At 30.2% G+C, this 15,233-nt stretch overlaps 1 protein-coding gene across 4 annotated transcripts in view; it reads right to left on the bottom strand.

Moving 5' to 3' along the window:
- Nucleotides 1–15,233, bottom strand: part of Cnksr2 (connector enhancer of kinase suppressor of Ras 2) — a 254,860-nt gene that overhangs the window by 102,689 nt on the left and 136,938 nt on the right. For all 4 annotated transcript variants that reach the window (XM_027927389.2, XM_027927390.2, XM_027927391.2 and 1 more), the window contains 2 exons: nt 6,210–6,343; nt 1,327–1,538 (listed from right to left, as the gene is read on the bottom strand). In XM_027927389.2, the coding sequence (XP_027783190.1) occupies nt 1,327–1,538; nt 6,210–6,343 (346 nt within the window). The remainder of the gene's footprint in view (nt 1–1,326; nt 1,539–6,209; nt 6,344–15,233) is intronic.

Raw genomic sequence — 15,233 nt, 5'->3', positions numbered from 1 at the left:
TCTGGGATATAAAAAGAGAAGAGTTGATATACTTTACTGTTTATCTAATAACAGGTGGTCAACATGTACTTGTGGAATGAATAAAAATATACATTATGTCATGGGATGCAGAGAGTGATAAGAAAGATGGCAGGCCTCTCTACTGTAGGTTTACAATATAATAGGAGAGAAAAAGGTGCAAATACCTTTAATATACAACAATTCAAAATAATTGTCACCAAAGTTATGTAACTGAGGAGTTATGCTAAAAATATCATCACTTATTTGTATAAAAAGCACATGTACAAAGAATCACAAAGAAAATTAAGTATGATTCCTATTCTTTAAGATTACTTTGGTCAAAACTTTTCATACATAATTATTACCAGAGAACCACAAAGAAATAAGACATGCATAAGAAAAAAATACTGCTATTTTTGTGACCAAAGGAGGAAGGTACATGGCTGTAGCAAACAATTGAGGAGGGTAGGTAAAAAGAGAGTGTTTAAAACAACTTCCATTCTTTATAGCTCTTAGTGATCAAGTTTAGACTAATGAGCAAGAATCCTGTCCTTCCCCAAAGCATAAACTCCTCAATGAAAATGATTAATTTAAAAACTGGAAAGGAAGGAACACAGTCTTCCAATTAAATCCATTCATTCTTGCATTAGGACCATAGGATTTATTACATTAGGCAACTTTATCAAAAAATATTGCAGACACGTGGTATCAATTTTACATATTTGTGACCTGATTACATTCTTGGACATGCATGGAAAAGCAAGAGTCAGAGATAAAAAAACAATTCCAGGTACATGGTAACTTTGGGCCCATCTTGCCTTAAATACAGTATGTCTATTCTATTTAAAATCTACTTCAACTTGAATGTCAGATTAATTTTACAGCTTCTTAAAAATACAAAAACTGAGATGAGATTTCCCCCAGAAAAGCTTATCTAAAGATGTTTTTAATCCATGAGAATTAAGAAGACAATTTTATTTCAAAGAAGTCATGTTTGAAGTAAGTGTTCATTAAAAATGATAAAGCCCTTGAATTATTTAAATTTGGCAACATATAACAAAAAAAGTACTTGTGATGCTACAAAGATTTTCATTAACCATTATGAGCTAAAATGTAACTTGCTGTTCTCTCTTATTGTTGGAAAATCTAGAGTAATTTTTAATGTCATGTCATATTGTTGATATTTCACTTAGAAGCACATGATAGATACAGATTAATAATAAAGATTCAAAAGCAATCAAGTAATTTTCACAGCCCCAAAACTTATGAGAGGAAATTGTGATTCCCATGTTAGACATAGTGTCATGTAAAAATAAGAACTCTCACCATAAGTTGGAGTGCTTTCTCGTCTTCCTTGACTACTTGATCTTCCTTTTTCATATTCATAGCAATACAAGACAGTATCTTCTTCAACAATGTTAAACCTCTTTCGGTATTCCTGATCCAGAAATGAATTTGGTGATTCAGATCCTTTATGCACTGGCTTGCCCACCATATGTCCTCTGAGGTCTTCACAAGGAAGGTTTCCTTTTTCATCCCTAAAGAAAATTGTTAGAGTAAAGGAAAAGGATGTAGAAAAGTGTTAGGGGGGTAAAATGGGAAGTTTTAAAAATGCTAATAATAAACTTCCCATACAATATATCTCCTGTCTTTTTTTTTTTTTTCAATGTGTATGGTGCTGGGAATCCAACCCAGGGCCTTGTGCACGCAAGGCAAACACTCTACCTACTGAACTATATCCGTAGTCGCTGATCTTTCCAAGTTTTCTTTGAAAATTAAAGGAGGCTGAGGCAGGAGGATTACAAGTTCAAAGCCAGCTTCAGAAATTTAGTGGGCCTAAGCAACTTAGAGAAACCCTGTCTCTAAATAAATAAATAAATAGGCTGGGGATGTGGCTCAATGGTTAAGACTCTCTGGGTTTCATTCTTTATTCAAAGAAAGAAAGAAAAAGAAAATTATAGGACAACTTTTAATTATTCCTATTTTGCAAGAAAAAAATTCTGAGACTCAAGTTAAATGACTTGTCTCAATGTTACACAGCTAATAAATGACATAGCTAGAAATGGGCCATGGATCTTTTAACTATTGCTTGAGTTCATTTTTCACTGTAAAATGTCATTCATAGGAAATAATTTTAGCATATAAATTGCTCTAGTATTCAAGTCACTATGTATACTACTAACAATGTTATTTTAACCAAATGCCTTTTTTTTCTGCCAGATTACCTAACTGATTTTTTGGTAAAATGTGTGCTACTTAAAAACAAAGATGTATATAGGATTTATCACTTACATAAGGAATATCATGATGACAGAAACCAAATTAGCCCTATATAAATTGGTATTGTAGTGACTTCAAACAGCATGTCATTAATTTAAAAGACTCTTAGGAGACTTGAGAAAAAATATGTATCTTAACACATCAGTAATGCTTCTTGTGGAGAGATGTTATAAAACATGGACTTTAAGAATGGGATATACGGGGTTTCCAAAACCTATTACTTACACAGTACTTGATGATTAGGATCATGATGAATGGCGTTTTGATAGAAATATTCTGCTTAGGATTGGTTGAGCTGAACCTTGTTTATGTTATGAAATTTTTCACTGATTACTTGTGCATTCGTTTTAAAAAAGCTTGTCTTCTAAAGTATAACTAGGAATGTAAATGCAGTATTTCTTCACTTATGGATCACAAATCAGTGTTAACCAGAAAAAGAATTAATTTTATGTTAAGCTCTAGGACTAAAAATCTTAAAGATGTAGAAAAACTGAAATATAAATATATAAATATGTATGTGTATATATATATATATATATACACACACATATATATTTATCTAAGGCCCATTATAATTTATACAATGGTGATGAGTTTATAAAAGTAATGTTATTTCCAAAATATGTGTCTCAGAGCAAAAATCTATATTTTTTTGCATCAGTGCGAAAATGTTTAGATGTCTAAAATATAGGGAACTATATTCCCAGTACTTTAAATATGGAAAAAGTAATAAACAATATTCTTAAGACAGACTAAACTGAATCAGTAAGATGTCTTATAATTTAACCGATCACAAGGTGAGGTTTTTATTTATATTGACATTTACTCTTTTATTTTCTAAAATGATTGCTTATAACCAAAATATGCCTATATAGTTCTTAGGCAATGAGAAGAAAATAAATATAAAAATTCATTCAGAATTTCATTTTCAATTAGCTGAAAGCTTTCCTGAACAAATTGCCTGGCACTTTTTGTTACTGTTAATCCTCTATCAAAAAGAAATCGACACTATGATTAGCCTGGAAACAGCTCTAATGAATTCATGGCACTGGACTAAGGTTATGCCTACGTATAAATGGGCAGACTTTTCTATCAGGCCTGTGACATGAATACTAATGTAGCTGAGATCAAGGGTGATTCAAATCCATTAATTCACCTTGCTATATGTATATGAACACAGCCAGTGGCAGAAAATTTGAAGGGCTGATATTTTCTACCATATAATGATATGAAGAAGTGTCTTAGATCAACAAGGCAGATGTGTTAGACATGTCTATATGGCACTAAAACAATGCTAAGTTAAGAAAAGTAAAAAAGAAGCCCAACTTTCCAGTGGAATGAATTGATATGTTTAAGAGTATGTGTGCATGTATATGTGTGAGTTGTGTATATAAGTGTGTGTATGGTATGTACTCATGTTATGAATCCCTGAAGAACTCAATGTATTAATTCATTGCACTATAAACATTTTAACTGTTCTTAAAGTTATACCTTTATAAAATATGTAATAAATCTACATTTTGACCTAGAAAGGATTTAAGAAAGGATGAAGATAACATTGCTTTAGTGGACACATAGTAGAGTTAATTTGGTTAAATATAAAATGCACAATAAATTACAATACTTTAGCATATAGTCACAAGGCATAATAAAATTCCAAGCAAATTTCACATACTTTACATACATGAGTGTTTTCAGTTTTAGAGGAAAAGGCATGTTTATAGTCACTTTTTTACTTTTTGTTTTTTACTGGAATAAATACGTTTGAAAAATTTAATCACATAAAAAATCTAAACTTAATGACCATTTTAAGTTGCTTTTTATTAAGATGAGAACCCTTTTATTATTTAAAATCCAAATGAAAACTGCAAAAGGTTTTATGACTATAACTTCAAGTCAGACCAAAACATGCAGATGATTTACATAACGTTGTGGTTCAAAGGGGCTTTGATGCATGGGCTGTTCTGATTGCAGTATCAAAAGACTGACTGGGTAAATACTAATATGACTCAAAATGTCTTTAGAATATTCTGCTAAATTATATACTGAACAAATAAAAATCAATTGAGATAATATATACTACTTTTATGAATTTTACTGAAAAGTATGGAGCTTTCAGTTTATCCTGATAAAACAATGACCAATATGTTGACATTTCAACTTTTCTAATATTTTTAAATAGTGCGTTCAAGCTTTTTATTGACTTAAAATATCTTCACCATACTCACGAGGACAGGACTGGTTCATTTTACTGTTTTGTTTATCTAAAGTGTATCTTAAATCCTATCTGTCTTGGAGATCATTTCCTTTTAACAAATTCATCCCTAACCCAAGTGAATAGGAAAGAACATTTAAAAATTGTGGAGATTTGTTAAGAAACATTTTTAAAATATTTATCTTTAAATATAGTCCTCTGAAGGATAAGGCTTGTTACATAATCATTTGCACTGAAATATAAATATTTTCAATGAAAATGACAACCATAAAAAGTAGCTTCCTATTTTTTTCAGTGCTTCTCATGCAAGAGTATTCAGAAAATCTGACACTGTTTTAACAGAATTAAAATGTAACTTATATTTTTACTCATATTGGATAGATCTGTACATCTTATTGTAAATTGAACATAAGATTGCAAATTACACAATGGAAAGACTTATGAAATGTCAATTATTTTTTTCTATAATTTATTTTTCCACAACTCCATTTAATTCTCAAAAATAAGAATTTATGTGTATATACATACTGGTTATAGTTTTATTACTAGATGACAACATAGTATTTGTGGATATGTCATATTGCCATATAGCATTTAGATTATATAACATCAGTATTATTGTATTTAATAGAATAAATATCTCTGAAACACTAGGTATACTAATACAACATACACTAGTATGGCAGTATGTAAAAACGTGGATGTGTAACCGATGTGAATTCTGCAATCCGTATACAGGGTAAAAATGGGAGTTCATAATCCTCTTGAATCACATGTATGAAATATGATATATCAAGAGCTTTGTAATGTTTTGAACAACTAATAATAAAAAATAGTGAAAATTAAACATGAGGAGTTCAATTATTTTCTATACAGAAGAAATTTAATATTAAGTACTGCTTAGTAATAACAGAACTTAAATTATTATTTTTGAGTGAGTGCAGAATTAATTTAAGAATTGAATTAAATTCTTTCTGATTGGTGTTTATTATTCCCAATACTGATGGCCCTTTCCATAATTTTTGTATTCACAAGCTAGATATCAGAATGCTTTTGGATAGAATGCATTATGGCACAAAGCTGTAATCTTTCACCCCTGCCAGGAATTTCTTATAAAGTCTAGAAATGAAATGGAGATTCAGCCCCAAGAAATCTAGAAAATAGAATTTAAAGGCAATTCGTTTTCTTGTAAACACTATTGCCTGAAGAAAATATTAATGAACTAATAAAGTAAAACCTCTAGATACTAAGGCATTGGGGGGAAAACACTCTCCCTCTTCTCCTCTTCCTCATCATTAAAAAAGTAATCCCTCTATATATTTAAGAAAGCATAAATGTTCTCTATAAACGCTCTTTTTTGAAAAAATTGAAATGCTTCAAACTAGACTGAGATATTCTCAGCTTCTTAGCCAGAATGCTTCACTTACTTTGTACTTATTAAAATAATTATTACTTAATATTACCTTCCTCTTCTTTCTTCTAAGAGATAAGGAGGATAAGATATTTAATGCATACTAAATATTTAATACAAATTAGTTACTGCTATTATTAACCAACCAAAGTTTGTTCACTATAATGGGAATAATTTTCAAAATGTATTCAGAATTCCTGAAAAAGTATTCACAGCGTTCCTCAAGAATTAACTTTGTAGTTTATATGCTATTAGTTTAATCTTTAAGTAGAAGTTGCCTAGAACAACATGATAGTTTTATACCTGGGAATATATGGTTCTGCAGGTGGAGGGGGAATGTAGAGATCCTGGAGGGCAGAACTGTCTCTCTTGGTGGGGGTACTGATGGTGCTGGAAGGCGTGGCAACACTGCTTGTGGGACTTCTAGGTATAAGAGGCTGGTTAAAATGAAAAAGAAAATACATACACACACAAACAACACAAAACAACAACAACAACGACACATAGTTATCATTTTAAAATGATCTATTTCTGCAAAGTTTTTGAACTTGGCTGAAATCAAGAAGGATGTTATTTAGTACATGGATATTCCTTTGAGTCTCCAAAAATAAATGATATATATTAGAGGTTACTTCTTAGTTCCCAACTCACCTTTTCCTGTGATCTAACCACCTAAAAGCTAATTATGAGGTAAAAAATTACCATGTACTGTTTTATAATGGGAAGATTTATCTCATAGTCAGAACCTTATTTAAATTAACTTTGTCAGAATCCCACTTTCGAAAGAAAGATAACAAAGAGTAATTCATAGAAGAATTAACTTGCTTACATCTTGACTGATATACAAGAGAGCTATTTCAGATCTCACCAAAAAAACAAGCCCCACTCTTAGGTTTGTAGAATGTCATAGATTCTCAGAGAAGGCAACAAAAGTGGATTATGAAAGACCAATATGAGACAGCATTTTCTAGGAAAATGTACCTTTTTCTGTCAATATAAACATAGCTAGCTGTCTCCTTAAACTCATTTTATGGTACATCTTCAAAAGTATGGTTATTAATGTAACACAATCATTTCACCTTTCATAGGCACACACATTTATCTCATTTTAAATAATCTTCAGTTGCATATTGATAGATCTCAATTTCATGTTTGTATGTACACAATGAATAGGAGGTTTTTTCCTTTTATGTTAAGAGACTGTATATATTGAAGTAAACCATACATCAGGATGCATTAAAAGCATCCCAATTCCAAACTTCACAGCATTTGTAAATAATCTTGTGGTTCAAGAAATTATCCTAAAGTGAGATAAAAATTCACAATTTTTTTATGTTTCTCTTACAGATCTTACTGATTAACTACACATACAATTAACATTAAAAATAAGAATTTTTTGTGCAATCGCAAATACCAAAGTAACGATCACAAAATGAACTGCATCTCCTCATGACAAGATGTTGCCATTTTAGCCAGTATGAAAACACTTTAGTATATCTAGATAGACCCACAGTTCTATTATTTAACATGCATTTTTGGACATTCATATAATGGCATAGTACAACTATTTTATATTGTAACAATACTTTTGTACAGATAAACAAAATTTGTTCAAAAAGCCAAGGATAAATACAGTGGAAAGTACAATGCAGGTCACTGGGATAGACTACATAGTTTAAGACTCATTTCATGATTTTTGATGTTCCTTGTTACACAGCTCATCTTAAAAGCTTGCAATCAAGCATCCTGCCAAAATGATGGTTAAGTTTTAATCTATGTGAAATAGAAATTAAAGAAAAAGAGAGAGAAGGGAAAAAGGAATGATAATGTATTTTGGGGCTTTACAAATCTATCTCATATGATGTTAAAGTTAGAAGCTTTACATACTAATTGAAGAATTTTAAGATATTATGAAGGTGTACAGTAAAGACTACTATGGTAAACAATACTGATTTCTGAAAACAGTGTCCAGTTCAGCTATGCCTGTCCTTTAGAAGCAAAACTCTTGGCAACAGGAAATCTTAAGATTATATAAGTAATCAGAGGAGCCACTTATACTGATGAACACCATGAAACCTAAAGGAACAACTGCATTATTTTGAGGTTGCGTTGCACGCCTCTGCAATAGATCTTTGAATAAAATGTTTAGAGATAACATGTTTATGTTCAGTGTTACATCTATGTAATCTAGTCACTATTATGTGACTGTTTATAGATGTTTTCCTCTCTGTAAGTATAACTTGGCTCTAAATACAGATGACACTAAATAATAAGTCTGATGAAAATTTTATCATAATAGAAATGCAGTAAAGAAAAATTTTATTACACAGTATATTGTTTTCCAATAATTTAAAACTAATGCACTGACAGAAAAGCTAATACTCAATATGCTTTTTAAATGCTCCAATAGATCTCTCACTTTAAAATATCTTAATGCTACAAGTAAACTTCATACCAAGTTTTAAAATATAAGCTTTTAAAAATAATCTACCACACTTATTTGTCTTTCTACAATTTTAGTGTCACTTTTTCTAGTTTGAGGATTTCTCTCCTTTTCTTCCACCATCGACAGAACTGTGTGTTACTTTTCTTGGATAGTACCTATCATCTTCTCCCCAAACAAGAAATAAGGGAAAAAAACAGTAGTAGTAAATGGTTACAAGTATATTCAACATATTCCTTAAGTATCAGATAAAAACTAATAAAATATTATATTTTGCCTGGACTATTACCAGGATGGTCAACCTATGGTACTTGTACCTTTTCCTTTCTAGGAAAATTCAATATTAACCATGTCAACTTGCTTCAAATTGCTATTTTTCAAGGTTTCTATTTTCAGCAAGGAGTTGCTACTAGCATCATCAGTTAATATGATCAGCTAAATTGGCAAATACAGACAGAAAAAAGACTTTAAAGTATTTGAATAGATAAAAGATTTGATTATGTCAAGCTGGTTCAATTAAAAAAAACTTGTTTTTACAGAGATAAAAAAGAATTAGTCAATCCTGTTGTTTAACTAAACTGGTTTCATATTTTATTGACTGGTAAATCATAGAAAATATTTCAACTAGTTTCTCAAGTAGTTATATAATCTAGCTTATGTATATGCTTAATTACCAAGTGAAGTTCATAGTAAATTATTCAATATATTCAGTATATTTCTGTTTACTTATCATGCTATTATTGTCAAGATAATAAAGATGAGAAAGTAGTCATTCTTTTTGAGAATAACATTTTTTATGCCAGGAATTGAACCCAGGGGTGCTTAACTACTGATGTACATCATCAGCCCTTATTTTATTTTTTATTTTGAAACTGAGTTTCACTAAGTTGCTTAGGGCCTCGCTAAGTTGCTGAGGCTGGCTTTGAATTTGCAATCCTCCTGCTTCAGCCTCTCCAGCCTCTGGGATTATAGGTGTGCACTGCCACGTCTAGTTAAGAGTTTCATTTAAAAAAAAACAACTCAGACATTAGGCAAGGGGGAAAATACAGTATGTTAAATTAGAAGCTTCATGAGAAAATAAAAATAGATTATTAACCCCAAAGAACTCTGGGAAGATTTAAGATTATAATCTCTTAAAAATTTTAATGGTAGAAAAGATAGTGCAAACTTAAATGAACTTTAGAAAGATAGGTAAAATTGAATCACAGAATGAATGATGCAATTAGCTGAAATTATCAGCGAGAAATTCTTATTTAACAAGCAGCATTAAAAATACACCTACCACCAATAATCATTCATGTGAAAATACACAGATTATAACAAACGTAGTTTCCCTCAACTCAAAAATGGAGTTCTCTTAGCAATTTAATAAGCATATTCCTTAGATTATAAAACTAAATAAGAGTATAATAATGTAAAAAGAGAGTGTCTCTTATCCTAGCAACATTTACTTTTGATAATTTGTCCATAACAAAAACAGTTACCATTGTACTATAAAGGGTTTCCAAATTAAGAAAAAATGCAGTAATAAAGGGTAATATTCTTTTCTTTTACCATTTTGACATTCTGACCCTATATTGGTAAAATCTGTATGGGAATAGAATTATGAACTATCAACATTTATGTATAAAACACAAGAGTATTACTTTAGGACTGCACCTTATTATTCAAGTAAGCATAAAGCTTCAGTATAGCCTGATTCACTATGGCAATCAAGTATGATGTAGATCCATTATGAATCCCATCCAAAGTGGTTTACTTCCTTGGAGGACCTGGTCATATCATTTATTTGTCATTTCTAAATGATCCTTGTGACATAAAGCTCTCCTTGTACATATTCAATGAGGCGCCAAGAGCAAAGACACATTTGCATGTATGTTGTTAAAAACAAATCTGATAGATTTTGAGGGGACACGGACATTTATCTCTATAAATGTTCAAATTCTAAGTAATCTAATGCATCATCTTTAAACATATATTTATAATCCTAGATCAATTAATTATAACTTACTGCTGTCAACAGGACTCAGAGATCTTTTAAGTAAAACTTACATACACATTTTCATAGTATCAATTTTAAACTATATAAACACTTTAAATTTGTATCTTAAAATATGGTATGGCCCAAATCTGCCTCTAGATCATAAGCAATAACTTTACCAATAATATCCTACTCATCCAGCTTAAACATCATTGGAAGATTGTGATTGTTGCAAAAATTGAACTTCAAGCTTTTGTAAGGAATCAATGAAATCTCACTTTAAATACTCTCATGGCTCACGTCTTATCTTTGTGCCTCCCAATTCTAAAATATCTAAGATAACTGAGCACTTCTGGGAAGGATTCTGTACCTCTGAAACCCATATGGTCTTAAAGACTATGGAAAAAGAACTTCTATATATAAGGAAATTTACATTTTAACATCTCTTGGCAAGCATATGTTAATTTAGTTGTCTTTCTGTATAGAAAGTGACCCAGCTTTGATAAGAACCATAATAGTCTCGAAAGAAACCAATAATATAATGACCTCAACTTTAAAGATTAAAACACTGTGTTATGTAGTTAGCTTTAAAAGTCACTGATGCCAAGATCACATAGTTTGATTTTGCCTTCTGGGGGTGAGGATACCCACTGAAATACAAATGATTACATCAAATATAAACCTGGCCATTTATTTTATTCACTCTTGGGAACAAACACAAACAAATGGATCACAACACCCCAATATTCTAAAACAGGACTTTTATACAAGACCTTACTCAGTTTAGACACATTATAATTCCCCAATACTAGTATCAGAACACTACTTTATATTAACAACTCTTTCCTTAATCATCTAAACAAATGTCCACAGAAAATGTATTCTGGATTTTTGGAAGGCAAGAATTTGTGTACAAATTGTAAGTTTCTTTATCATGTAAAGAATGTTAGATCTAATTTGGAAAATTACTCAATACAGTTTTTCCTGGCCAAACTTTTCTTAAGTAGTAAATTATTTGGAACTTAAGCAAGGGAAATGCATGTATTCAACATTGTCCCATTCTCAGTTATTTCATAGCTTCTTTTAGAATTCAAGCTTATAAATACAAAAGATTTGAGTCTTCTTTTGTAAATATGTAACTTTATTTTCTATTATACTACAAAGAAAACAGATATTTTTCTGACCATAGATTCAATCAGGAAATCATATTTGCCTATGTTAAAATACAGATATATGAGCATAAATATATGTATGGAATAACACAATATATAACTAATATAGACTTCAGAGTCACCGTAAAAAATGTCTTTTTTTTCACCAAATCAACTTTTGCACACTGTATTGAGTCTAACACTCATATATTAATTATGTGATGTCCAATTTTATGAATATAATTAAACTGCAACATCTTTCAAATTACAGTAAACATCATTTTTAGGATATTAATTTAAAAAGTATGGCTAATATTTTCATTATTAGTTGATTATTTGTTGTCATTGCTAACTGTAAAAGCATTTGGCTCAAAAACACAAATGTGACTTAAAATTCTTTAATTGATTTACTTAAACATTGGTGAGTTAAAAGCTGATATGACAATTGTTTGTAGCTATTTGCTAATTCGAACATGTAAAACATAACAACTGTTATTGTCTTCCAGTTAGCACAATTACATTTTTTAAAACGCATTTTTCTCTAGTGTCATATCTAATATTAGTTTTTGTCCTCTTCAAAACATGCTGTTAAAATAAAATTCTCAGAAACATATAAACTTTCTGTCACTAATTTTTATTTCAGTCACACCAACCCATAACTTAGATATTGAAGTAAATTTTATTGCTACTTTTGTGTTTTGACTTTATGGAATAAATTTAACCATTCATATCTGTATATAGTTGAAATGTAATGTCATCAGCATTCTCCAGTTGTTACACCAGTTGACAGACAAAGTTAGGATTATTAAAAAATGTTAGGATTATTTTCTATTTCTGTTTTTGCTCAAAGGTGTTTAAATATCCTGTAAAAATGTCATTGAGGTAATACTAAACAATACAATTTAAATAGAAAAGCACAAAATCACACAAGTAACTAAGGTATCAACATAAGAAATTTATGGATTGGAATACAGTTTAAGAATATAATTCTAATTATACAGCTAATGTAACAATATCTAAATCAGTTTGTTGAATTCCAGCATTGTTTTAATGATTATTTATGAGATGCATTCTCCTCCCAGAAAACTGGATTATTAAATTTACAAAAATCACTGATTCCCAGTGATAATTTCAAGGAGCTTTCAGTGTCTAGCTAATAGTTCAACATATTTCTTTTAAAAAGAAATGATACTTCCCATGCATGCTATGGCCTACACGTACTAATTTAAAATATCCAATATACCTTGAGGTTTATCCACAGTTCCCTGGAAATATTTTTCATCAAATTAGAACTTGACCATAAACAATCACCATGCTTACCTAAATCCAGGAAATTAATAAAGGGTGCAATTAAGTTTGAGAAATAGTTCCCAGAAAGCAAGGAATCCCTTGCTTCTTACAATAAAGATTCTATCTCAAGTAAAACGTCTCTGCCATTTATGAAAGTATGCAAATAACAGAATTAAAACTTTCAAATATAATTAAATCTGCTTGTAGTATTTAATTAAAGAATTTTTAAGTCCTTCAGTTCTATCACATATGTTTGAGAAATCAGAAATTTTTCAGAAGAGCTGCCAAATTTTATGAAATGTACTGATGAAATTGCTCTGTGAGTATGAAGTTGAATTGTATGCTTTTGTTTATTTCACTATAATTTCATCAATAAGTATCAAAAGAAAATCCAAATTAAAATTCATCATTGTAGTTAATGAATATTAGAAGTCACTATCTTTTTAAACATTTAAAAAATAGAACTACTTTTATTAAAGTTACATTAGAGTATCTAAGACTATATTTTATTTATATAGATAACAATTTTCCTTATTAATTTAAAAACCATTATGTTAGAATATTTTTTTTAAAAAAGATGCATGTACTAGTGTCTACTTGAACTTTGCTATATTTTATCTGAAAATGCTAATATCTATTAAGACTGGTATAGTCTAAGAAAAAGACATACCAGATAAATAAACATCACAGATTTTAGTAGCCTCCAATTTAAGCAATTCTTAGTAGAATACCAGTACCTCTATGAAAAAGGAAATAATCTAATGTACAGTTATTCAAGGTTGAGTGCTGAAGAGTTATATTTAGATGAGTTAATGGGTATTTTTTCTCCAACTTATTTATACACATAACAGAAGCAAGAACAATAAGAATGGCACTCGTAGCTACACAGAGGATTAGTACTATGTTTAGCACTTAAGCTTCACATCTGAGGTTGTTCCTTAGGCACTAGGAAGAAAACATGACCTCAGGTATAGCATGAAAAATTTCACAGCTGCCTGCAAAACCATCTTATCCCACTATTTCTGTGACTTTTCACCCTTTGGAGGCAGTCTAACTTCAATCTTGAGATCCTGGTACCCTAAAATTTTGTTCATTTTTGGTTGTATCAGAATTTATATTCTATGGAATTTCTGACCAGATAATTTCCATTATGCTTCCAAGTGTCTGCATTTTAGCATATATCAAAGTCTTAAGATAAAGAATACTATAATGGTACAATTTCAGGTCCTCAAAACAGGATGCAGGGACATTTGGCAGAGGTGTAAGGATTGTTTATTAAAGAACTTATCCATTACCCTTACTCCTAAGACCTTGTTTTAACACCAACTGCAAGTATTGAATTACTAATAATATTCTTCCTTCTAATCTGTAAAAAAAGTAAAGCACTGAAGCAATTTTCAAAGATGTTAAAAGTAGTTTTTTCTCCATAATAGCATGGCTTACATACAGATGATTGACCATTGCCAATACATTTTAGGTGAACCAAATTCAGTTGAAATAATGAATTTACAAATATGTTGATAAATGTATAAACACATATAAATTTTGGTTTCCCTTTTTCAGATTTTTGCATTCTGAAAAAAATTACAAATATACTCAGCATAACTGAATAAGCAATGAGGAATAAACACATTTAATAATATAAGAAGGCAAATTTCTTGGTATTTAGAAATGGACTTAGAAACAATACTTTAAAAATCTATTATAATTACAGGTAAGAAATTATGTGAGATAATTTTTAAAACTATAGTCTTTGTACTCTAGCTTTGAATACATATACTAAGTGTATGTGTAACAAAATATTGGTCTTTCAATTATTTCGGCATTTTACATAAAAGTTATTCTTAATTGGGTACAGCTATTATCTTAACTCTCCAGTTTGCATTTGTGGAAAAGAATCCAACAGGGGAACAAATTATCAATTTATTAGCTAGATACATTTCCTCAAACAGAACACACGGATCAACAAGAAACCAGGGTCTTTTTGGTGTTCAAGTCCCTTTATGAGGGACTAGAAAAGACTTGTTAAGTTTAAGTAGACATATACAGAGAACAATGCCTAATGGCTGAAAGTATGGGCCTCTTCTTCAGGGTGCCCACCTCTTCAGACTTTGAAGAAGGATCTTGGGGAAGACATTTCAATAGAAAACTCCAGAGTGGAACAACAAAGCAATTTGAAATGCAGTAAGAAAAAAAAAATGATGTGATGGGAAAGTCTGATCTGTTCATCTATGACTTAATGAGGCAAGCACTGGCCTCTGAACTTTAATGATCATCAAATATATTTAATAACAAATACCGTAGGTCAAATGCATTTGGACATATCAATACAGTTTAAATTTATTAATTTGAAAAATAGATTCCCATTAAAAATTTAAAGATCTTAATGTTGTAACATTTTATGTGTTTTTATATGATTTAAGTATAATGATAACTTTGATGTTAATAATAATTAAAGTTTT

This window comes from Marmota flaviventris, chromosome X (assembly GCF_047511675.1).
Source record: "Marmota flaviventris isolate mMarFla1 chromosome X, mMarFla1.hap1, whole genome shotgun sequence".
Lineage (NCBI taxonomy): Eukaryota > Metazoa > Chordata > Mammalia > Rodentia > Sciuridae > Marmota > Marmota flaviventris.
This window is presented reverse-complemented; position numbering and strand designations above follow the sequence as displayed.